General features: G+C 47.2%; 1 protein-coding gene across 1 annotated transcript; it reads left to right on the top strand.

Moving 5' to 3' along the window:
* Positions 1-2,677: 2,677 nt before the first annotated feature.
* Positions 2,678-5,580, top strand: LOC123058818 (reticuline oxidase-like). Its single transcript, XM_044481492.1, has 6 exons — positions 2,678-4,214; positions 4,405-4,557; positions 4,642-4,809; positions 5,088-5,183; positions 5,270-5,395; positions 5,491-5,580. The coding sequence occupies exons 1-6, from the start codon at positions 2,697-2,699 to the stop codon at positions 5,578-5,580; spliced, it is 2,151 nt and encodes a 716-aa protein (XP_044337427.1). The 5' UTR covers positions 2,678-2,696.
* The last annotated feature ends 20,554 nt before the right edge of the window (positions 5,581-26,134 follow it).

The following is a 26,134-nucleotide window of genomic DNA, read 5'->3' as shown; positions in this document are numbered from 1 at the left end:
ATTCAAAAGGAAAAGTCACAACAATCCTTCGCTCTCATAGCCTTTGCCTATAAATTGTCCATATGTCGACATTATTGCTTTTATTCAGCTCTTAAAATACCTTAAACCCATCTCGGCATAGAAGGGAGTTGCTAACTAGATTCATGTTCATAGTAGGGACATACTTCATGTTGCTTAGCTGCACGATCTTCCCTGAAGTGAACTTCAGATCCACCATGACAATGCCACAAAACAGAAGCATATGACCCATTCCCCATCAGGACGTAAGAATATCTCGTGCGACCTGATAAGAAGTGAACAAAGAGACGCCAGCACACATGTGGATGTTAGCACCCGAATCAATACACCAAGAAGATGATTGAAATACTGAAAGAACAATAAGTAAATTACCATACCCATCAGTATTGCTAGCAGTCACCAAGTTGACAGTCTTGGAGATCATTTTCCCTCTGCAGTATGCACGTTCTGGGAGTTCCTTGGAAAAGTGTCCGGGTTTTCCACAGGTGTAGCACTCTAGCTCAGCCTTGTTCAACTTCTTCTTCTTGAAGGTAGTAGTCTTTACATGCTTGTTCTTCCCTTTATTCTTGTTTTGTGGGTACCTCTACACCATATTGGCGGTAGGCTGAACCTCACATGCTTTCTCAGTGGTGTGTTTAGGCCGAGTTTTCTCTTCAACATCAAGAGATGCAATTAGGTTTTTAGCTGATATCTCATGTCTCTTATGTTTCAGAGTAGTGGCAAAATTTCTCAATGAAGGAGGCAACTTTGCAATCATGCACCTAGCTACGAATTTGTTGCATAAATCACACTTAAGGAGTTCCGGCTCCTTCATAATGCATTCTATATCATGAGCTTGTTAACCTATAGAACGGTTATTCACCATCTTGTAGTCGTGGAAACTCTCCATCATGTAGCGTTCAGTGCATCCCACAGTATCATCCCATCTTGTATGTGCATATACACATCACATAGATGGCCAGCAAGAACACTCAGAATGCATCCCACACACATAGTATTGGCTTCTTGAAACTTTCTTTGATCTTCATCAGTTGTTCCCTCTCTCATGCCAACACTAACATTAAAAACTTTCAAACCAGCACGCCCGAGCATGGACTTCACCTTACACCTCTTAAAGTGCACACCGGTAAATTTATCCAGCCTCAGTGCATCCGCAAAACCAGCCATAGTTAACTAAGGAAATTGCATACCATAAGGTTTTTGGATTGTTGGAATATTATGTAAATTAATGATAATTTCAATAAATAATTCAAGACTAGAATAGTAATTAGCATACAAAGTTCTAGCATACTAGATAATCGACACATCAGCATCGCAGATGCAACAACTATCATAATCAGAGACAAGATCATATCACGGTGCACATATTAATCATTCTTCGATGAAGTAGTCCAGGCTGTTGTAGGGGCGGCTGTGTTGTTGATGATGACGTTGGTGGTGAGGACTGGGTGGTGTAGACGTTTGTGACGACGGCGCGCAGCAGCCAGTCAAGAGGATCTTCTGAAGGAAGGGCCAGCGCACGCAATCATACGCCTTCTTGAAGTCTAGTTTAAGGACGACAACCTTCTTATTCTTAGCGTGGAGCTCGTGCAGAAGCTCATGTAGCACCATAATGCCATCCAGGATGAATCTGCCTCGGATGAAGGCAGTTTGCGTGGGACTGATAAGTTTATGAGCAATGGGAGAAAGTTTAGTGGCAAATGCTTTGGAGGGGAATTTCGCAATAGTGTTGATCAACGCTATTAGCCTAAAGAGGCGAATCTGGTCAGCTCCCTTGACCTTGGGAATCAGTGTTAAAGAAGTGTATTTAAGACACGATAAGTCCACTGTATGTAGGCAGAAACCCAGGCAGATAGAGTAAATAAGTGGTTTCAGGAGAGTCCAAAACTTCTTGAAAAACAAGATAGAGAAGCCATCTGGCCCCAGAGTTGAGTTGGATTTAGACGAGAAGATTACCGCATGAATCTCCTCATGGGACAGAGGGGTAGATAGCAGTTCCATGTCAGCTCGGGAGATCCGCTGGGACGGGTCCCAAGCATCGGAAAAGAAGCTAAACCCGGGGGAGGGGGTGAGCCCGTAAAATTAAGTTATGGCAATCTTCCTATCCAGAGTCTCACAAGAAGCCACGAGCACACCTCACTGGAAAATTCAAGAAAAAAAATAGTGAGCTATACAAAATAACGCCACCTATTAAATTATTCTATTAGCATGCTATTAACAAGAGATTTTATACGGATTTTGTTAGCGAGATAATTCTCTGCCTTTTTATACTTTTTTCAGTGCTACGAATCTGCATAGGGAGCCCAGCCCACACTCTGGAACTAGTTGATTTTTTTCTCCCAGATCCATCGGATGCGCAAGGCATGATTAAGTTATTTGATGAAGGTTATGAATCCCAAGGTCCCCAAACTCCACGGGTCAACAAACTTGCTCCCATGCCACTAAACAGTAAACAGTGCTCTCCTTCTGAAGATCTTGTTTAGGCATTTCAATACCCAGGGAGGCAAATCCAATGAGAGCATATGCCATATGGTATATCACAATGGCAGTAAGCACCGCCGTCCTTGACGAAGTAGCTTGATTTATTGCCAAACTTCCATGGAAACTAACTACTAAACTACAACCATTTTCAATCCAGACACAAACCAACGAGCATCTCTCCATCTCACCAAAAGACAATGCGTTCCATTGCGACGACTCTCCTCCAGCTGGTCTGCCTCCTCTTGTCACTTCATCGGAGCCCATGCTCCGGCGCGGCGGCCACAGCGAGCAACTTCTCCTCCTGCCTCGTCTCCAACGGCGTCAGCAACTTCTCCGTGCCCACATCACCGGGCTACGCCGGGTTGCTCCACTCCTCCATCTTCAACCTCCGGTTCACGCTCCCGAACGTCGCCGGGCCCGCCGCCATTGTCCTCCCGGAGTCGAGGGATGACCTGCGGCGAGCCATCCTGTGCGCACGCGCCAGATCGCTTGCGATCCGCGTGCGTAGCGGCGGGCACAGCTACGAGGGGCTGTCCTACACCACGGAGAACCACGTGCCCTTCGTGCTGGTCGACCTCGCGAACCTGAACCGCGTCCGGGTCGAGCCGGGCTCGGCCACGGCCTGGGCCGAATCGGGAGCGACGTTGGGCGAGTTGTACTACGCCGTGGGGCGGTCGAGCTACTCCTTAGCATTCCCAGCCGGGTCGGGGTCGACCACTGGTCTAGGGGGGCACGTCTCCGGCGGCGGGTTCGGGCTTCTGTCCCGGAAGTTTGGGCTTGCCGCCGACAACGTGCTGGATGCGGCGGTCATCACTCCGGACGGCAGAGTCCTTGACCGGAGCTCAATGGGCGACGACGTGTTCTGGGCGATCCGAGGCGGCGGCGGCGGGAGCTGGGGTGTGGTGTACGCTTGGAAGCTCCGGCTCGTTCCGGTTCCTCGCAACGTCACCGCGTTCACCGTCGGCCGGACCGGTCCGGTCGAGCTCATAGCCGGGCTGCTTCACAGGTGGCAGTATGTCGGGCCCAATCTACCGGACGAGTTTTATCTCTCCGTGTATGCTCCAACCGGGTCGACGGACGGCAACGTCTCCATCTCCTTCACCGGTCAAGTGCTTGCGTCAAAAGACCATGCGTTGTCGGTTCTCAGCCAAAGCTTTCCTGAGCTAGGTTTGACCGAGCGGCACCTCTCAGAAATGAGCTGGGTCGAGTCGACGGCCAAGTTCGCCGGTCTGAGCACGGTGGAGGACCTGCCGAACCGGCGGCGCCAGCCAAAGCAGTACTCCAAGAGCAAGTCCGACTACGTGCAGGCACCGATCTGGAGGAACGACATGGCCGAGATCGTCCGGCATCTGTCGACCGGGCCGACCGGGTCCATCCAGCTGGACCCCTACGGCGGCGCCATGGCGCGGGTCCGTAGCGCCGAGACGCCGTTCCCGCACCGCGCCGGCAACCTGTACAGCATCCAGTACGGCGTCAGCTGGAACCGGTCGGAGGTGGCCCGCGCGGAGGAGTTCATCGGATGGCTCAGGTCGTTCTACAAGTTCATGGCCCCCTACGTGTCCAAGGATCCCCGCGCTGCGTACGTGAACTACCTCGATCTCGATCTGGGCGTGAACAACTGGACGCAGGCTGCCGGTGGCTCGTCCGCGCAGGCGGTGGCTCGTGCGAGGTCGTCCTGGGGGGAGGCGTACTTCGGAGGGAACTTCGACCGGCTGGTCCGTGCTAAGACGGTGGTCGATCCTGGCAACGTGTTCAACAACGCGCAGAGCATCCCTCCCTTGAATATTAGAGCCGAGGAGTAGACATGATGTTTGCGAAATAATAAATCTGGCCGTGAGGAGATATGTATACCCAATAACGAATGATATATATGATACATGACATGTCATGCTTCCATTATTTTAGGTGGTTATTCCTAAGTGGTGCTTCGGAAAGAATGATGGATGGGTGATTTTGGTGGATAAATGGCTCGGTGACAATGCAGAGTTTGCTGCCAAGAGTAGTAAGAACCGTGCTAACCGTGAAAACAGGAACCACTGGGGCTTCAAGGCCATGAAGGTATATCTATATGCATGATGTATTCTTTTTCTTCTTTTTACCGTCATGTTTTTATGTATGGCTAACTTCTGTTTGACGTTGCAGGAGGACAAGTTGAAGAGGCCGCTCTCAGACATGGAGTTGTGGAAGCTGGCCCGTGCGCAGAGTGATCGCAAGGAATGCGAGAGCGAGTATTACGGCAAGACCGAGGAGCACCTTGAGACTTACAAGGAGTTTGAGAAATTGCATCTGCCTGGTCCGGATGCTCCTCACGTCGTCCAATCTCAGATCGACGACACAGCGGTGGTGGCCATCCAGCCGAAGTACCATGGCCGCTACCCGTGTTTCGATGGCTTGATCACTCCTTCTGTCTTCTACACACGGCTTGGAGCTACCAATCCGAGCCCGTGCGAGAGTACGGGGCGTTCGCAGCCTCTCTTAGCCCGCCAGCATGCTCTAAGTATTTCCCCTTATCTTCTTTCTTTCTCACTTTCTCACTTTCTCACTTTATTTTCAGCATTGCCCACTTGGAAACAACCTAAATTTTGTAGGCATATAAAGCCTTTGTCGAGCTTAGGAATCTCAATGTGCGGGAGTACTTGCAACGAGTGAAGGCAAACAAGGATTACAATCGTCAGATGATGGCAGTTAGTTTTGCCCTCTTAGAATCAAGCTAAAATTTGCACTTTCTTTTCTTCTGACCTTCTGATTTGCTTGGTTAACTGACATCCAGGCAATGCTGGCGTCTTGCACCAACTGCACGGATCAACCACAAATGGGACCCGCACCATCACCTGCTGGAGAACCCCCACACGTGTCCACGTTCGATGAATGGGTGGCACTAGGCAGTGAGACTCCGGTTAGTACATTTGCCTAATTACTGACAAACTAGTGCTCGTTCATTCAACACTATCATATCATATTTACCCTTACAATCTCATTTCAAACATGTAGGGGACCGGTGGCTCGACTCCAGTCACTCCGCTCTGCCAAGGTGGTGCTGGTCTCGGCGGTGCTCACGACGACGATACCCGTCTTGGCTGATGATGTGTTCCATGCATGTCATGCCATACTTTCCATGTTCTGTAGTTCTTAGTGTTCTTTAGATGACGATGATGATGTCTGTGTCTCATACTTATGTTCATGAAGTTTCGTCGATGATGATATTGATCTTTAGATGATGATGATGATGATGATGATGTTGGTGATCTTTAGATGATGATGTTGGTGATCTGTCATATTTCTGTCTATATATTGTTTTTGTCATATTTGTGTCTTTAAATGCTGTGAAATTGAATGGAAATGGCAAAAATAGAGCATATTAAAAAAATAGAACAGAACTACGCCATGCCCAAGTGAACCAGGTGTTGCCATGTGTCAGGGATAAGCCGACGGCCAAGCTGTCGGCTTACCTCTTTGCTAGGGACGCCCAGCGAATGCCACGTGTCAGGGCTAAGCCGACGGCCGTCGGCTTAGCCCTGACATGTGGCCTCCTGTGATAGGGCTGTCACGGTGACAGCGCCATCAACTGTCCTCTTGTGAAAATCGGCGCCAACGGTCAATCTATGTCGACGGCTGTACGGAAGCCGTCAGCATAGGTCTCTATGCCGACGACATATCTGTGCCAACGGTCTGACAAGACTACGCTGGCGTAATCTATGCCGACGGGTCTAAGCCAACGGCTGCCGTCGGCTTAGGCCTATGTGTAGGATCGAAAGTATGTCTAGAGGGGGGTGATTAGACTACTTGACCAAATAAAAATCTAGCCTTTTCCCAATTTTAAGTCTTGGCAGATTTTAACAGCTTGACACAAGTCAAGCAATCAACCTACACATGCAAGTCTAAGAGTATAGCAGCGAAATGTAAAACATTGCACATGAAGGTAAAGGGAGGAGTTTGGAGGGAGCAAACGCAATGTAGACACGAAGATTTTTGGTGTGGTTCCGATAGGTGGTGCTATCGTACATCCACGTTGATGGAGACTTCAACCCACGAAGGGTAACGGTTGTGTGAGTCCACGGAGGGCTCCACCCACGAAGGGTCCACGAAGAAGCAACCTTTTCTATCCCACCATGGCCATCGCCCACGAAGGACTTGCCTCACTAGGGTAGATCATCACGAAGTAGGCGATCTCCTTGCCCGTACAAACTCCTTGGTTCAACTCCACAATCTTGACGGAGGCTCCCAAGTGACACCTAACCAATCTAGGGGACACCACTCTCCAAAAGGTAATAGACGTTGTGTTGATGATGAACTCCTTGCTCTTGTGCTTCAAATGATAGTCTCCCCAACACTTAACTCCCTCTCACAGATTTGGATTTGGTGGAAAGATGATTTGAGTGGAAAGCAACTTGGGGAAGGCTAGAGATCAAGATTCAAATGGTTGGAATAGAATATCTTGGTCTCAACACATAGTAGGTGGTTCTCTCCCAGAAAATGAATGCTGAAGTGTAGGCACGTTCTGATGGCTCTCCTTCAAAATGAAGGAAGGCTGGAGGGGTATATATAGCCTCCACACAAAATATAACCATTACACACAATTTACCAAATTCGGTGGGACCGGATCAGAAAACTCGGTCGGACCGATTTAGTTCAAACTGTGAACGTTAGGCTTTTCGGTGGGACCGACATGTCAACTCGGTGGGATCGATTTCATTAGGGTTAGGGCATAACGTAATCTCGGTGAGACCGATTACACAAACTCGGTGGGACCGATTTTGGTAATAAGCTAACCAGAGAGTTGGTCAGGCAAACTCGGTGGGACGAATCGCTCATTTCGGTGAGACCGAAACGTTACGAAAGGGAAATAGAGAGTTTGCATTGTGAACTCGATGGGACCGATCGCTCATCTCGGTTGGACCGAAACGTTACGAAGGGAAACAGAGAGTTTGCAATCCCGTCTCGGTGAGACCGAGATCCCTATCGGTGAGACCGAAGTGACTAGGGTTTGTGGCAGTTGCTATGTCAAGTGAACTCGGTGGCGCTGGATAGAACATTTTGGTGGGGCCGAGTTTGACTTTTGATTTGGGACATATGTGGATATGAGAAAGTGGTTGAGGGTTTTTGGAGCATATCACTAAGCATTTTGAGCAAGCAAGCCATTAAGCAACACCTCATCCCCTTTTAATAGTATTGGCTTTTACTATGGACTCAATGTGATCTTGGATCACTAAAAGTAAACTTTGTCCTTAGCATTTTGAGGGGTCCACAATCCTAATCCATGCCATGCCAATCATTGAACTTTACTAAAATATTTATCTTGAAATAGCATTAGCTCAATGAGCTATATGTTGTTAATAATTACCAAAACCACCCAGGGATAGTTGCACTTTCAATCTCCCCCTTTTTGGTAATTGATGACAACATATAGATCAAAGCTTTGACAAATGATACTAAGATTGAAATACATCATCGCTTTGAGAAGTATGTGATAAGCAAGAGCTCCCCCTAAATTTGTGCACTATTTAAGATTTGCTTTTGAATGCAAATGCACAATCGATTAGGATCATGGGTCACTCTTCCATGTCACATACATCTTGGTGGAGTGTTGAAAATCATATGAATTAAAACATGCACTCATCACCAAGAAAAGTGAATGATCATATAAGGATATAAAGGATAGTGTCATCCAAGCAAACATTAAAGTAGCATATGATCAAACACATAATCATACAAGTATCTCACACAGACATAAAGTATCAAAAAAGCACACAATAAAGTTCAACCAAAATGCAAGAGAGGCACAAAAGCTAAACACTCTCTCTCTCTCGAAGTCTATGATCTATACATTTCTCCCCCTTTGGCAACAAGTTACCAAAAAGTTCGAAAATGCATAGTGCTATGCGTCTCTTAGGCTTGCTCTTCCGGAGGTGGTGTAGAGAGAACTCCAGGGACGAAGGCATCAGTTGATGTGGTTGGAGCTGATGGAGCAGGTGCTGGAGGTGGCACTGAAGCTGTTGCTGCTGGTGCAGATGAAGTAGCTCTTGTATCTGATACTGGCACTACAGCTGACCTCTAACTCCTTGGCACGCGCTGAAAATCATCCGTAGTTGCCTTCCCTCTCTTCTCTTCTGCTTCCTCCTGGAGCTGCTCAACTGCAGTCTGTATCTCAATCACCTTGAGGTCAAGATCATAGAATTTTGTCTCAACAATCCTTTCCAAGCTCTCCTGATTCTGAGTTAGGGTGGCCAAGCCCTTCTCAATCCTCAATGTTACTTGTATCAGATAACCTAGCTGATCTTGTTTGCTCTTTAAGAATACCTGAGATGCTTCCTCCGCACTTAGCATTCTTGCAGCCTTTTCTACCTTTGCCTTAGCTCTCTTCTCTTGTGCTTGTGCTGATGAAGGTTCATTCTCATTCATCACAACTTCGTTATCTTCAAAATCTGGGTGCAAGGGTAAATGCTCCTTGTCCAACAAGTAAGTACATGTGCCCATCTTTGAGTTGATGAGCACCTGAATGTGTGGAGCATACCCACAAGATCTTTTCTAGTCAATAGCTGTCCTCTTGGTTGTCTCCACAATCAGACTCATGACCTTGACTTTTTGTGGTACATCAAAGATTTGTAGCAAGTTGATGGAATGTCCTCTGATCATCTTGTGATCTCCAGATTTGGGTAACAGGGTATGCCTTAAGATGGTGTTGATAGTAGGCAAACCAGACAACAAATAGTGCACAGATCTAAGCTTGTGTGTCTCCAAAGCTTTGTCAGGGATCTCCTTGTACATGTTTGCCATAGAGTTGTGGTCTTTCTTCTTTTTGAAATACACATCCAAATCATCCTCTTGCTCTTCTAGGGCATTGATCAACTTGGCCCACTCATCTACAGTTGATTGATAGCCTGTACCTTCAGACATCCACACGATTCTGCCATCTGGATAGAAATGAGCAGTGGAGTAGAACTGCATAACTAGCTCATCATTCCATTTGGTCAACTTTTGACCCATAAACTTATCAACTCCACAAGCTTTGAAGCTTTCATGTACACCTGGGAAGAATTCTTCATTCTCATCAATGAATTCCCAATCGATCCACTTCATATCATAGACAATTGGGTTCTTGTCAAGAAGAATGGTCTCATAGAAATCTTGTTGTTCTTTAGTGTGGAACCTATAGTCCACTGCAGTTCTCCTTCTTACAGCATATGGATCAGACTGCCTCCAAAGTCTCAATCCTGCATCCTTTTTGATGTTCATGTCCTCAGCCACAGGATGAGTGTCATTGTATTGTGGAATCTTTGGTTTCAGTTTTCTCGGCACTTGGGCTTCTGCATCTTCTTCTTCAGCTTCAGGCACTGGGGCCTTGTTCTTTTCTTCAGTAGGAATGTTTTTGGTGCTTCTCTTGGGTTTAGAAGGCTTCTGAACTTGAGTTGTTGCTTTGGGAGCAGTTTTGGGATTTGATGTTGCAGCCCCTAACTTGATTGCATTTCCCATAAGCTTTTGAGACTTGGGTGCTAGAGCAGCATCCTCTTCCTATTCATCTTCTTCTGACTCTCTCATTATGGAGGATCTACCAAGAACTCTGGCAATGGTCTTCTTGACCCTCTCCTTCCTCTTCTTTCCCTCTCCAGCAGCCTCTCCAGTTGGCTTAGAGGTTTCAGTAGATGAGGCTCTGACCTGTAAGGTTGGCACCCTCTTAGTAGGGGCCTTCTTGTGCAAACCAGGCTTTGTAGTTGCATCAGTACCATACTCTTTCTTCAACACCTTCTTCTTGGAGCTGACTTCCTCCTTAGTGGCCACATAGTCCTCATCTTCAGAATCTGAGGTTTTCTTCTTCCTTGACCTGGTGGCTACCTTAGGCAAATTACTGGGAGTGCTCCTGCTGCCATCATCTGAGGTGCTTGAGGGACTAGTGCCCTCACTCAATTGCACTGGCTCTTCATATCGGTTTTGGCTATCACTCTGATCAGACATCTTGGCAAGCACACTGATAGCAGTCTCTGTGAATAGATATAGATGAGCATCACAAAGTGCAGAGTTTTGCAAAATAGATCAGTCAAAAACTTAGTTTTAGTTCTCCACAGAAAGCATTTCAGAGCTACCGATTTGTTAAACTCGGTGATACTGAAGCAACTTCTGGAATCTAAACTAGTAAACTCAATCAGACCGAGTCACAGTTCGGTGGCACCGAGATTGCTAGGGTTTCACAGAGAGTCGAACTCGGTCGCATCGATTTGCAATTTTTGGTCAGACCAAAAACGCATGTGCAATGGCCTAAGCCAAATTGGTGAGACCGATTTCTACAACTTGGTCGGTCCAAGATGAGTTCGGCGGAGACCTAACCCTAAATTTTCGAATCAAATCTTACCTAAAGGAAGGTTTCTCTGGATAGATTGTTTTCATATGTGGAAAAGATCATGGCGAAGCAATGTGCTAGGAATCATAGTAAGGAAATAGCACAAAGTATCGAACCCATACCCTAGTTCGGCGGGAGTTCGCTATGGCAACAATGGCGGAGCAGAATTCCATTGACAGCGACGGAAACCAGCGGTGGCAGGTCCCTAGTGGCGAGGACATGATCCGGAGACCCGAGGAGGCAGAGCAGGATACACACGGGCTGAGGGCTTTTGAAGAAATTTCCAAAATCTCACCCGTGGATATATATATCCCGACCCTATCGGTGTGAGCGGTGTGACCGAGTGGAACAACTCGGTGGCACCGAGATGCAGAATCGCAAGCAGTTACTGTAACTCGGTGTGACCGAAAAGTTCAAATCGCTTGCACCGAGATGGAAAACCTAGATCAACTTGGTGAACTCGATGTGACCGAAGTGAATGACTCGGTCATACCGAAATGCACAATGAGGTTTTGGAAGTTTAAGCCTATGACGAATCGGGGAATCCGAGTGCTCCTCACACAAAGTGGTTCGAATCTGACTTGATCAAACTTTGTGATGTAGCATGAATAGAGTTTGAGACGAGAAAATCATAGATAGCTAGAGGAGGTTCTTAGGCATTCTTGTCCATCCATTTGGCAAAAGATAAAAGGCCAAACAATCAAGGCAACAAATGGATGTCCTCGAATGAGTAAAATATGCAATAAACATGCTCACTCAATAAAATGGCATATGAAATATGTGGCAAAGCATGCACAAACATTCTAGGATCTATCAAGTAATTGGCGATGACTAGGTCATCAATATATGAGTATATTGACTTAGGAGTCAAATGAGAACATTTGATCGTAGGTCATACTCATTGTTTAAGCACAAGTGGGGTTACCACTTTTACATAAAGCATTGTTGTGTTCACACCATTAGAGTTGCTTTAGCTCAATTGATTAGAGTAAAGCTCCCCCTATATGTGATATCCCCCCTAAGAGGGATGAACTAACCTTGGGTTTGTCGATGATGACTTCATGTAGATGTTGAAGATGTGGATGCTCAATGTTGATTTAGATCAGTTGGAGCAATCCATTGGAGTGAGTTGCACTTTCAATACCTACACGGGTTAGTCCCACAAGGAACAAACAAGGATATCCATAGACATAGAGTGATGTACACAAAAGATGATGTCCATGAAAGCATTAGGTTACCTTGTCCCTTGTCTTACCAACAAGAGGGTTTGTGACTCCTTGAATTAGTGCAAGATGTGGAAGTTGTTTGCACTTGTTCTCGCCAAAGTGATATGAGTGAAGTATGTTGGCGGAGTCACCCTCAAGAACTTTGTAGTTCTTCTTCTTCGGGATCCACATCATCTTGATGGGAATCCTTGGAGTTCTAGTCATACTTGATGTAGTAGAACTTGATGTAGTCTTGGGAACCCACTTGACCAAGGCCTTAGGAGCTTCTTCAAATGCATAAATCTCCTCTTGGAGCTTGTCCTTGCCTTTTTGCTTGTGGTCTTGTGGTGGAAGATCATCTTGAGCTTGTGTCCCTTGGAAAGAAGTAGGATCATACCTCTCTTGTTAAGGAACAAACTTCGTCTTGGGGTATTGATCTTTTTCCCACTCAACTCCATTGCATTGAACTTTCGTTCAAAACCAATACCTTGATTCTTCCGGTGCCTTCCTTGCTTGCGTACAATTTCCTCAAATTGCTTACTTCCGGCAAGACTCTTGTAGACACCTTTATCTATAATTCCCTTCAATAGGCTATTTTCTTGCTCAAGTGTAACTTGGCTAAGAGAATCATTAGTGGAATCAAGAGAACTACTAGAGGCAACAATATTGGATTTAACATGATTGTTGTTACTACTAGAAGAAGAATCTTTCTTACTCTTGTTGCTAGATTTAACTTGTGGCATGTAAGTAGACAAGAGTAAACACTTGGCAATGTAAGAAGAACTTTTCTTGAGAAGATCATCATTGATTGCCTTTAAGAACCCATGCTCTTTCTCAAGGTTGAGCTTTTCAAAGCGTAACTTCTCATGAGTCTTTAAAAGTTCTCGAGGATTTTCCAAGGTAGTTTCATGAGCTAACTTAAGAGTGTTTAGTTCTTTAGTTAGACGCTCAATCTCCTTCTTATCATTGTCGTTCATTTTATCTTGATTAGCATGATTAATAGCAAGTTCATCATAGTTTTCATCACTAGAGTTGTCAACAAGTAAATCATCATCACCAAGCAAGTCATCTCCATCACTTTTTAAATCAACATACTCGGGGTGTGATACCTTTGGTCTTTAGCCATGAAGCATCTTCCCATTCCTTCATTTGGTGAGTCAAATATGTCGTGGGACTTGGTTGACACAAGTGCTAGACCGGCAACACCTTCATTTTGAGTATATTCAGAGTCGGAGTGATAACTTCTCTCGGAGTGATTGTCGGAGTCGGAGCCGGATACCCATTCACCAACATGAGCTTGATGTCTTCATTTTGTGTAGCTCTTAATGATTTGTCCTTCCTTTCCGAATCCTTGCTTCTCCGTGATGTTCTTCGTTTATAATGGTCATCTCTACTCCTTCTCTCTCTAGGTGGTGATTCTTCTCTTCTACTTCTCCTTTTGGGTGAATCTTCTCTTCTTTTGTAGGGAGCCGTACACTCATTGGAGTGGTGTTCGGGTCTTCCACAATTGTAGCAATTACGTTCACGACTTGAAGATCTTTTGTCATTGTAGGACCTTGACTTGGAACTCCTTTCCTTGCTTATACTTTCGTAGAACTTGTTGAAGTTCTTCACCATTAGGCTCGATTCTTCATTGAAGGCTTGTTTCTCACTTCATGATGTAGGAGCATCACATGAGGCTTTGTAAGCACCACTTGACTTGTTGTGAAGCTCTTCCTTATCCTTGAGTGACACCTCATGAGCAACAATTCTTACAATGACTTCCGTTGGCTTGAGATCTTTGTAGTTGGGCATCATTTGGATCAATGTGCACACGTTATCATATTTTCCATCCAAGGCTCTTAGGATCTTCTTGATGATGAATCTATCGGTCATCTCTACACTTCCTAAGATGGCAATCTCATTTCTGATGAGAGAGAGCCTAGAGTACATTTCAGCGAGACATTCACCATCCTTCATTTTGAACTTGTCAAGATGACTTTGAAGCACATCCAATTTGGATTCCTTGACGGAGTTGGTACCCTCGTGCATATCAATCAAAGTATCCCAAATTTCATTTTCATTCTCAAGACGGCTGATTTTATTGAATTCTTCGGGGCACAATCCGTTGAAGAGAATATCACAAGCTTGAGCATTGTATTGCAACATCTTCAACTCTTCCGTGGTAGCTTCACGGTTTGGTTCTCCCCCAATCAAAGAACTCAACTTGCAAGCCAACACACACAATAGCCCAAACAACAGGGTTATGTCCAAGAATATGCATTTTCATCTTATGCTTCCAACTAGCAAAATTAGTACCACCAAAGTAAGGACCTCTAGGGTGATAATTTCCCTCGCTAGACGCCATACTCTCCTAGGTTGTGAAACCAAGGCTATGATCACCAAAAGCTATGGAAATCAAGGCAAATGGAGACCAAAGCTCTGATACCACCTGTAGGATTGAAAGTATGTCGAGAGGGGGGTGATTAGACTACTTGACAAAATAAAAATCTAGCCTTTTCCCAATTTTAGGTCTTGGCAGATTTTAACAACTTAGCACAAGTCAAGCAATCAACCTACACATGCAAGTCTAAGAGTATAGCAGCGGAATGTAAAACATTGCACATGAAGGTAAAGGGAGGAGTTTGGAGGGAGCAAACGCAATGTAGACACGGAGATTTTTGGCGTGGTTTCGACAAGTGGTGCTATTGTGCATCCGTGTTGATGGAGACTTCAACCCATGAAGTGTAACGGTTGCGCGAGTCCACGGAGGGCTCCACCCACGAAGGGTCCACGAAGAAGCAACCTTGTCTATCCCACCATTGACATCGCGAAGGACTTGCCTCACTAGGGTAGATCTTCACGAAGTGGGCGATCTCCTTGCCCGTACAAACTACTTGGTTCAACTCCACAATCTTGACGGAGACTCCCAAGTGACATCTAACCAATCTAGGAGACACCACTCTCCAAAAGGTAATAGACGGTGTGTTGATGATGAACTCCTTGCTCTTGTGCTTCAAATGATAGTCTCCCCAACACTCAACTCTTCCTCACAAATTTGGATTTGGTGGAAAGATGATTTGAGTGGAAAGCAACTTGGGGAAGGCTCGAGATTAAGATTCAAATGGTTGGAATGTAATATCTTGGTCTCAACACATGAGTAGGTGGTTCTCCCTCAGAAAATGAATGCTAAAGTGTAGGCACTTTCTGATGGCTCTCCTTCATAATGAAGGAAGGGTGGAGGGGTATATATAGCCTCCACACAAAATCTAACCGTTACACACAATTTACCAAACTCGGTGGGACCGGATCAGAAACCTCGGTCGGACCGATTCAGTTCAAAATGTGAACGTTAGGCTTTTCGGTGGGACCGACATGTCAACTCGGTGGGACCGATTTCATTAGGGTTAGGGCATAACGTAATCTCGGTGAGACCAATTACACAAATTCGGTGGGACCGATTTTGGTAATAAGCTAATCAGAGAGTTGGTCAGGCAAACTCGATGGGACCGAATCGCTCATTTCGGTGAGACGGAAACATTACGAAAGGGAAATAGAGAGTTTGCATTGCGAACTCGGTGGGACTGATCGCTCATCTCGGTTGGACCGAAACGTTACGAAGGGAAACAGAAAGTTTGCAATCCCATCTCGGTGAGACCGAGATCCCTATTGGTGAGACCGAAGTGACTAGGGTTTGTGGCAGTGGCTATGTCAAGTGAACTCGGTGGCGCTGGATAGAACATTTCGGTGGGGCCGAGTTTGACTTTTGATTTGGGACATATGTGGATATGAGAAAGTGGTTGAGGGTTTTTGGAGCATATCACTAAGCATTTTGAGCAAGCAAGCCATTAAGCAACACCTCATCCCCTTTTAATAGTATTGGCTTTTCCTATGGACTCAATGTGATCTTGGATCACTAAAAGTAAACCTTCTCCTTGGCATTTTCAGGGGGGCACAATCCTAATCCATGCCATGCCAATCATTGAACTTTCCTGAAATATTTATCTTAAAATAGCATTAGCTCAATGAGCTATATGTTGGATAGTTACACTTTCACTATGCCAAAGGTAAAGGGGTGTATGCCGACGGCCGCAGTCCATCGGCATTGTGGGTTGTTCCGGTAGTGACACCATGATTGTTTCGGGTATTGATTGCAATATATTTTAATGAGATTTGATTGTGCGCAATATACGGAGTAATATTTGAATTAATAACACGCGAACCAAAATTAAGAATACATACATCTTATTATATTTGATTTATATATAGTTTTAGTTCAAATATATATAATTGTAAAATATTTATTGAATATATAAGTAGAATAATAGAATGAAAAATATTTTTCCCATGCATGGTTTGCATGTTGGGGTGGGACTTATCCCATTCATAATTGTGTGATGGTATGTTATGCTTGCATGTTGATTTTGTTTTTGTACTTGAGATGATACTCGTACCTTTGATGCTCTGTTTGTTTAAATTAATGGTTGTGTGCAACATTTGATGCACAGACCAAGGGTATTCCTCCCTTTCGAAAAAGCAAATGGTCATGAATATGAATCCCACTTTTGAATAAGTTGTTAGAAGATAGATTGGAGATGCTATAAAAACTTTCTTATGGGATGATCTGAAGGACTGGAGTGTCACCAAAGAACTAGGCATGGACATAGATGCGTGGAAGCTAACTATCCATGTGCCAGAACCATAATTTGGTTACGAGGTCTTATGGGTTTCAGCTCTAGCCTACCCCAACTTGGTTGGGACTAAAGCCTTTGTTGTTGTTGTTGTTGTTGTTGGAAAATGAATGGATTGAAGATTTTTACAGGTGTCGCCATCTTTTATACACACCAGAGTAGCACACATCAACGGGTGTTTTTATGTCAAAGAACATCACCAAGCAAAGTTAGCAATCAAAATTAAAAATAGGCCTCTAGCTTTTCGTTGTCTCTCTTCAGATGCATGACCTTGTATTGCAAGAGATGTCCTCGCCATGTCAAGTGTGAGACCTTTCACACTACTCTCTGTAAAATGTTGCTAATGGAATAAAATCTTTTGTTGTTCAAAAAAACATTGTCTTTAGAAGAACTCTACTGGGAGATGTGGCTGAACTGTGGGAGAATTTGAGAAAACCACTAAAGTCTACAAACTTGTCAGAAGAGAATAAATTGGTGAACAATTGTTAGTATCGGAAATTCTATGGTGAGAGGTCTATACCACAACTTTGTCAGCAATGTGTAGAGGAGTTGTTTAAAGACTGGTGAGATTTTTGGTCCATCATGTAGTTCTTGTGTCGGGGGACTAATCCACGAGCACCAATGGGACTGGCGGACCGAGTCCCTTTCGGTTTGGCGGGGGCGAGGGTCGCACGAAGAGCGGATCGAGGCGAAGCACACGAGCAGTTTACCCAGGTTCGGGCCGCACGGATGCGTAAAACCCTACTCCTGCTTTGTGGTTTGTATTGAGTTCTTGCTCAGGAGCGCGGAGTGCTACAGTACACCCCAGCAGCTAACGAGACCGAGCGTGAGTGTTCTCTCCTCCTCCCTCATACCTTGCGCATGGGCCTCCTTTTATATGCTCAAGGGGTCACCGACAGGTGGCAACGTAGACAAGGGTAAAAAGGGAAAGGTGTTGCGGTTGGTACAGCTACCCGCTACAGTGTATCATACCTAACCCTGACGGCAGGGGACAAGGGCATTAAATGCCCATCTGCGTCGCCTAAATAGTGCAAAAGGGACCGTCAGGGACGCCATCGCTCGCCACGATGGCAATCTTGTCAGTGCCGCTTGCCACCGCGCACCGCTGGCTGCACAGCCTCCCGCCACGTACGCCTGGAAGGGTCCCAGAGCGACACGTTGGTGGATGTGCTGGAGCGCGGGCACAGAGTGGTGGCTTGCCGCGGCAAGCGCCTTGCCGCGGTCGTTGTCTTGTCGCGTCCGGGAGCTTGTCGCTCACCGGGCCTTGCCGGGACGCGTGGCGCGTCGCGGCAAGTTCCTTGAGATGCCTTGGTTGGCCTTCCCGGCAAGCTCCTCTTGCCGGGGTCTTGTCTCCTTGGCTTGGATACTTTGTCCTTGAATGGCTCCAAAGGAACCACGGAGGACCTTGGCGGTCACCCGGCAAGCCTTGCCGCGGGGTGCTGCGACTGCCCGTGCACAAGTTCGGGATACTAGGGTACCCCTACTCTAGTACACCGACAGGAGCCCCCGGGCCTGGGCCATATACGGTGCCGAGTGCTATTGGGCCAGGCCCAAAAACAGGGCACGGGCACGCGCGGCCTGGGTTACGCCGTATCTCTCCCCGTATCCACCGCGTCCTCCCCGAACGGCACGCGTTGAATGCGGCGTCGTGGGAAAGATCATGGGTGATTTCTTTATTCGGAAAGGCGGAACGTCCGCCCCCTCCCTCTTTATAAGCATGGGAAACAGGGGTAGTTCGCCCATTCGCCGGTTGCTACTCCAATCTCGGAAACCTCCGCCGCTCCCTCGTCTTCCCAAAGCTGAAAGAGAGCAGCGCCCCGCCCCCCATCGCCACCAGCACCACCAACACCGTTGACCTCCTCCACCACTTCCACCATGGCTCCGAGAGCCGACAAAGGGAAGGTTGTGAAGTCGACCGAGGTGCAGCGGCTTGCGGCGCTGCGAAAGGAGCGGGCAATCTCCCCCCCCCCCAAGCTCGCCGCGAGGGAGCTGAGGGAGAATTACTACCTCTTCTGGTCGACGGAGACGCGAGCGCATCCGCGCACGAAGGTACTTCCAGCCGCCGCTTGGAAAACGGCTCCAAATGGATATCCTTTCTTCGCCTTGTTCTTCTACTGCGGGCTCTGCCCGCCTTTCTCTGAGTTTTTCTGTGATATTATGAACACCTACGGTTTCCGCCTCCTTGACTTCACCCCCAATGTTGTTCTGACCATGGCAATTTTCGCACATCTCTGCGAAAACTTTGTCGGAGTCTATCCCAATGTAGCCCTTTTTCGCCACTTCTTTATGCCCCGAGTAGAGTGAGGAGAGCCTTTATCCGGTGGAATCGCCTGGATCTCGAGGGCCGGCAAGAAGGACACTTATCTGGAGGGAGAGTTCCGCGGCAAGTGGGAGGAATGGAGAGCAGACTGGTGCTGGATTGTCGAGGAGAACCCGCAGCCGTTTACCGCCCGGCGCCAAGCCCCAGTAGCACGCGGCAGCGATTGGAGTGACGTGGCCCCGGAAGACGATAGGCTGAAGATTGCCGTCACCCGGATCCAACGCCTCAGGCTTGCCGGGCTCACTGTAGGCGCTGTTGGCGCAGATTTTCTTCGCCGCCGCATCGCCCCCCTGCAGGAATGGAGGAGACCCGCCTGGGAATTCAAGAATGCGGCGGATATCATGAGGCTGCGTCCGGGCCTCAACTTCAACTTCACTGTTCTGGAGCTTAACGCGATGCTCCAGGAGCTGTTCAAGTATGACCCTCAACATCCCAAAGTGTTCAGGTTGCCGAAGGGTGTCGTTCCGCTGTGCAACAACTCCGCACTCGACCGCATCCGTGCAATGATGCCACTGTGCGATTCGCATGGAATTGTGCCAACTTGGCAAGAGCCTGCAGACGTCATCGTGCAGGAGTTCTTTGATGGCTTGGTAGAAGTGCCGGTCTGCTCCGACGAAAAGAATAGCCTCACCCGTGACACCACTGATGCGGAGATGACACGCATCGCCACTAGGCTGGAAGAGGCGGCGGCAGCCGCAGCCGCGGGCGAATTTGGATTCACCGTGGAGGAGGCAGAGGCAGCAGAGGCGGCAAGCCGTGGCGAGCGAGAGGAGCTCATCGGCGAGAAAGAGCTTGCCGGGCATGACGTCGGGTCGAGCGAGCCCACCGAGGATACGAGCGGCTCGCTGGAGATCAACTCCTCTTCCTCCTCATCTTCAGGCAGCTCGCTGCAAGCAAAGCCTCCATCCCCACCAAGAAGGCGTCTCCGCAAGGCCGGGGACGTAGCGGGGCGGCGGGCGAGTCAACAGTCGCCGCGTCGCGTGACACGCTCCACCGCGGCAAGCACTGTTGCCGCGGGAGAACCTCATGCTGCTGCGGCAACTGGAGCGGGGTCCACCCAGACCACCGCTTCTGCTCCTGCCGCTTCTCACGCAGCAGTGGCAGCCGGAGCGGGGTCGTCTCAGACCACCGCCACTGTTCCCGCCAAGCGGCCAAGGGAAACTACTCCTCCGCCTCCTCGCGCCGGACGTGAGCCGGACTTTGACTTCTCCGCGTTCAGCTCCGACGAGGAAGAAGAAGAGTAAGATTCTCTTGTTGTACTTGTAGTTCTTCAATTCTTGTTGTTTTGTCTTGTATCTCATTTGCTTTGCTCTGAACTTATTCCTTTTTACGACTCTGGCCCAGAGAGCAGCAAAGAGAGCCAAGGTCCCGGTGATTGTCATCGAGAACGAACCCACCGCGACAGCAGGGGGCGCGTCCGAGACAACCTTGCCGGACCCGGCAACTGTCCTCCAGAGCAGCCCCCAGCGTAAGTATATGGTTCGCTTTCCGCTGAACCAGCTCGCCCTCCTGCGCAGACAGCTTCTCAGCGGCAAGCCGATGTTGCTCTTCAACTTCGGCCTTCTCGAGGAAGAAGGCCTTCTGCTCTTCGGCGAGTTGCTCCCGCTCCTCTGCCAGGGACCGGAGAGCTTCCTGGTTGAGACCCCGGAGCTCCTCCGCGCACTTCTCGATGTCCGCTCCCGCCTTCATGACAAGCGCCTCGCGGGATTCCAGCTTGGCTTGCCGCGCGCGGTAGAGCGACAACAGCTTCCGCAGCAGCCGCTCCTCCTCAGGCTCGCCGCCGCTGCTGCTCGGCGCATCAACTAGCGTCAGCCCAGCGGAGGCGAGCACCTCTCCATCAAAGCTCTCTCCCTCGACCGGCGCCCTGGAGCTTGACGCCCAGGGGAGGTTGATGAAGACGCCATCGCCGGCCTTCAAGTAGACGCCTGGCTGGGGCTCTTCGGAGCCTGGCGCTGCGGCAGCGGCGGACGGGTCGGCGGTCGACGTAGCGCCTGGCCACGAGCACCTATGGGACCGGTGGACCAAGTCCATTTCGGTTCGGTGGGGGCGAGGGTCGCACGAAGAGCGGATCGAGGTGAAGCACACGAGCAGTTTACCCAGGTTCGGGCCGCACGGATGCGTAAAACCCTACTCCTGCTTTGTGGTTTGTATTGAGTTCTTGCTCGGGAGCGTGGAGTGCTACAGTACACCCCAGCAGCTAACGAGACCGAGCGTGAGTGTTCTCTCCTCCTCCCCCCTACGTTGCGCATGGGCCTCCTTTTATATGCTCAAGGGGTCACCGACAGGTGGCAACATAGACAAGGGTAAAAATGGAAAGGTGTTGCGGTTGGTACAACTACCCGCTACAGTGTATCATACCTAACCCTGACGGCAGGGGACAAGGGCATTAAATGCCCGTCTGCGTCGCCTAAATAGTGCAAAAGGGACCGTCAGGGACGCCACCGCTCGCCACGATGGCAATCTTGTCAGTGCCACTTGCCACCGTGCACCGCTGGCTGCACAGCCTCCCGCCACGTACGCTTGGAAGGGTCCCAGAGCGACACGTTGGTGGATGTGCTGGAGCGCGGGCACAGAGTGGTGGCCTGCCGTGGCAAGCGCCTTGCCGCGGTCATTGTCTTGTCGCGTCCGGGAGCTTGTCGCTCACCGGGCCTTGCTGGGACGCGTGGCGCGTCGCGGCAAGTTCCTTGAGATGCCTTGGTTGGCCTTCCCGGCAAGCTCCTCTTGCCGGGGTCTTGTCTCCTTGGCTTGGATACTTTGTCCTTGAATGGCTCCAAAGGAACCACGGAGGACCTTGGCGGTCACCTGGCAAGCCTTGTCGCGGGGTGCTGCGACTGCCCGTGCACAAGTTCGGATACTAGGGTACCCCTACTCTAGTACACCGACATCTTGCGACTGTGGAAAAGTGGCGGCAACAACACATAATTGACTTCAGTTTTGGTGGTGTTTTTCGAGTACCAGGTCTCGAGTTACGGGGTGAAAAGTCTAGGTCTGACCCGAATTGGGTATACCTGACAATGACAATGTTTTTGCTTTGTTGCCTTGTTGGAGGCATTGCTTGGATATGCTCGGACTTGTTTTGATGGTGAAAATCTAAATCTGGTCATTGATAATTAGATCCAGTGACGGAGGCGTATGATCGCCATTCCCTTCCTGAAGGCGATGCTGTACTTGTGGTGTCAAAAGATGGTTGATGTGGATGTGATCCTTCGTGTAGTTTGTTGATTGCTATGTCGATCGCTTCGGTTTTTTTTCTTGTTTCTCGCCTAGGCATAGGTTTGGTCTTGTATGATTTTATTATCTGCCACATTATTATTTGTGTGTGTGCTTTAATGTTGGTTGTGTAAATCGTAGCTATGCAGAGGTGATATGTGTGCTCATCGTGTTTGTATCCACATGATGCTTTATTCCGAGTCAATAAAATTCACCTTTTTAAAAGAAAAAAAAGTTGGTGCAAATGCACAATGTATCTCTCATTTGCTTTCAAGAATCGATGGTGATGAATGTCGAGGCAAGACTTGTCGAGGAGTCATGCAGTGCCGCTTTTGATTCTTTTATGTATGAACCGACTGGATGGTACAAGAGGAGGGATTTATGGCGTGGAAAGAAGGTGAGATTGTCGTTAATAGCTGTGCGTGTGCAGTGACCCAAATTGTGGTCCGCTGCTTGCATCTCGCTCGGGTAAGGTTGACTAGAAGTGTATGTATAAACGCTTTGCCATGCCGCTTGATTCTGAGCGTCTATCTAGTGATTGCTTTGTTTTTGTGTGTTTAGCTAATGTTGTTGCTATTATTTTTAAGTTGAGTGATTGTCCTAATATTGTTTTATTGTTCATTGTTTTGGCATAACACATGTCAGACACAGATACAGGAACAAATGCTAAGGAAACAGAGGAACAAAGAAACTGAAGGACTTCAACCAACAAACACAAAGAAACAACCTACTAAATAGACAGTCGGCATCCTGCTCCCCAATGCAAGAAATAGACGTAGTACCCGTGAACCATCACAACAACCCTAACTCCAAAAGTCCATCAAAACAAAATGTAAAAGTGTCATCATCGCAAATTGCAACAGAGACTGAAGGGGAAGGTCATCGGCACTGCCAAAGCCCAAGTCGTGCACTTCGGCAGCCCTGCACCATCCTCATGCTCTGACATCCTTGCCTGTGGTAGCAGAATCAGTCAGCAAAACATACTTGATCGTCATTATTGCCGGATCTGAACATTCAAGATCCCAATTCATGTTTGTACAATCACCTAGCAGTGCACGACACGAAGTCTTGTAAGCGCCCGAGCAGAGGACAACCATACTAGAATGCAATAAACCGACACTATTGCCCACGTATTGATGACCCACAAGTATAGGGGATCTATCGTAGTCCTTTCGATAAGTAAGAGTGTCGAACCCAACAAGGAGCCGATGGAAATGATAAGAGGTTTTCAGTAAGGTATTCTTTGCAAGCACTGGAATTATCAGTAACAGATAGTTTTGTGATAAGGTAATTGGTAACGAGTAACAAGTAACAAGTGTAAATAAAGTGCAGCAAGATGGGCCAATCCTTTTTGTAGCAAAGGACAAGCCTGGACAAACTCTTATATGAAGTAAAGCGCTCCTGAGGACACATGTGAATTATTGTCAAGCTAGTTTTCATCATGATCATATGATTCGCGTTCGGTACTTTGATAATTTGCTATGTGGGTGGACCGGTGCTTGGGTGTTGTCCTTAGTTGGACAAGCATCCCACTTATGATTAACCCCCATTGCAAGCATCCGCAACTACAACAGAAGTATTAAGGTAAACCTAACCATAGCATGAAACATATGGATCCAAATCAGACCATTACGAAGCAACGCATAAACTAGGGTTTAAGCTTCTGTCACTCTAGCAACCCATCATCTACTTATTACTTCCCAATGCCTCCCTCTAGGCCCAAACAATGGTGAAGTGTCATGTAGTCGACGTTCACATGACACCACTAGAGGGATGACAACATACATCTCATCAAAATATCGAACGAATACCAAATTCACATGACTACTAATAGCAAGACTTCTCCCATGTCCTCAGGAACAAACGTAACTACTTGCAAAGCATATTCATGTTCATAATCAGAGGGGTATTAATATGCATAATGGATCTGAACATATGATCTTCCACCAAGTAAACCAACTAGCATCAACTACAAGGAGTAATCAACACTACTAGCAACCCACAGGTACCAATCTGAGGTTTGGATACAAAGATTGGATACAAGAGATGAACTAGGGTTTGAGATGAGATGGTGCTGGTGAAGATGTTGATGGAGATTGACCCCCTCCCGATGAGAGGATCGTTGGTGATGACGATGGTGATGATTTCCCCCTCCCGGAGGGAAGTTTCCCCGGCAGAACAGCTCCGCCGGAGCCCTAGATTGGTTCCGCCAAGGTTTCGCCTCGTGGAGGCGGAGTCTCGTCCCGAAAGCTTGCTTATGATTTTTTTCCTCGACGAAAGACTCCATATAGCAGAAGATGGGCATCGGAGGGCCACCAGGGGGCCCACGAGGCAGGGGGCGCGCCCAGGGGGTAGGGCGCGCCCCCACCCTCGTGGCTGGTGGGTGGCCCCCTCTGGTACTTCTTGCGCTCAGTATTTTTTATATATTCTGGAAATAACTTCCATGAAGTTTCAGGACTTTTGGAGCTGTGCAGAATAGGTCTCTAATATTTGCTCCTTTTCCAGCCCAGAATTCCAGCTGCCGGCATTCTCCCTCTTTATGTAAACCTTGTAAAATAAGAGAGAATAGGCATAAGTATTGTGACATAATGTGTAATAACAGCCCATAATGCAATAAATATCGATATAAAAGCATGATGCAAAATGGACGTATCAACTCCCCCAAGCTTAGACCTCGCTTGTCCTCAAGCGAAAGCCGAAATCGAAAAATATGTCCACATGTTTAGAGATAGAGGTGTCGATAAAAATAAAATACGGACATGAGGGCATCATGATCATTCTTAGAACAGCAACATATATATATATATATATATATATATATATATATATATTGTCATATGATCTCTTATGCTAAAGTAACAATTCAATCACAATTTCAAGTATGAATCATAAACTTCATTGAGAACCAACAAACTCTAATCTCAGTCATTGAGGCAATTGCAATTTATCATAACATAGGAAAGAGTCAATATAAGAGCTTTTCAGCAAGTCCACATACTCAACCATCTTTTAGTCTTTCACAATTGCTAACACTCACGCAATATTTATGGGTATGAAGTTTTAATCGGACACAGAGAAAGATAGGGGCTTATAGTTTTGCCTCCCAACGTTTTACCTCAAGGGTAATGTCAACAATAATAGTTCATGAAGACTCACATCCAATTAGCTATATATATCAAGATCTTTCCAACATATTGTGCTTGCCAAAGGATAAAATGTAAAAAGGAAAGGTGAAGATCACCATGACTCTTATGTAAGGTAGAAGATAAAAGTAAAAGATAGGCCCTTCGCAGAGGGAAGCAGAGGTTGTCATGCGCTTTTATGGTTGGATGCACAAAATCTTAATGCAAAAGAACGTCACTTTATATTGCCACTTGTGATATGGACCTTTATTATGCAGTCCGTCGCTTTTATTTCTTCCATATCACAAGATCGTATAAAGCTTATTTTCTCCCACACTAATAAGTCATACATATTTAGAGAGCAATTTTTATTGCTTGCACCGATGACAACTTACTTGAAGGATCTTACTCAATCCATAGGTAGATATGGTGGACTCTCATGGCAAAACTGGGTTTAGGGATATTTGGAAGCACAAGTAGTATCTCTACTTGGTGCAAAGAAATTGGCTAGCATGAGAGGGAAAGGCAAGCTCAACATGTTGGATGATCCATGACAATATAATTTATCTCAGATGTAAGAAAACATAACCCATTACGTTGTCTTCCTTGTCCAACGTCAACTCTTAGCATGTCATACTTTAATGAGTGCTCACAATCATAAAAGATGTCCAAGATAGTATATTTATATGTGAACCTCTCTTTCTTTATTACTTCCTATTAATTGCAACGATGACCAAAACTATGTTTGTCAACTCTCAACAACTTTTATTCATCAT

Source organism: Triticum aestivum, chromosome 3A (genome assembly GCF_018294505.1).
Source record: "Triticum aestivum cultivar Chinese Spring chromosome 3A, IWGSC CS RefSeq v2.1, whole genome shotgun sequence".
NCBI lineage: Eukaryota > Viridiplantae > Streptophyta > Magnoliopsida > Poales > Poaceae > Triticum > Triticum aestivum.
Note: the sequence above shows the minus strand (reverse complement) of the source record. Positions and strands in the feature narration are given on the sequence as shown.

Excerpts from the sequence above, each read along its gene's own strand:
- LOC123058818 (XM_044481492.1), top strand. The coding sequence starts at position 2,697 with ATGCGTTCCATTGCGACGACTCTCCTCCAGCTGGTCTGCCTCCTCTTG. Across the intron at positions 4,215-4,404 it reads GAGGGAACTTCGACCGGCTG|GTGGTTATTCCTAAGTGGTG; the intron begins GTCCGTGCTAAG and ends CCATTATTTTAG. Across the intron at positions 5,184-5,269 it reads ACAATCGTCAGATGATGGCA|GCAATGCTGGCGTCTTGCAC; the intron begins GTTAGTTTTGCC and ends ACTGACATCCAG.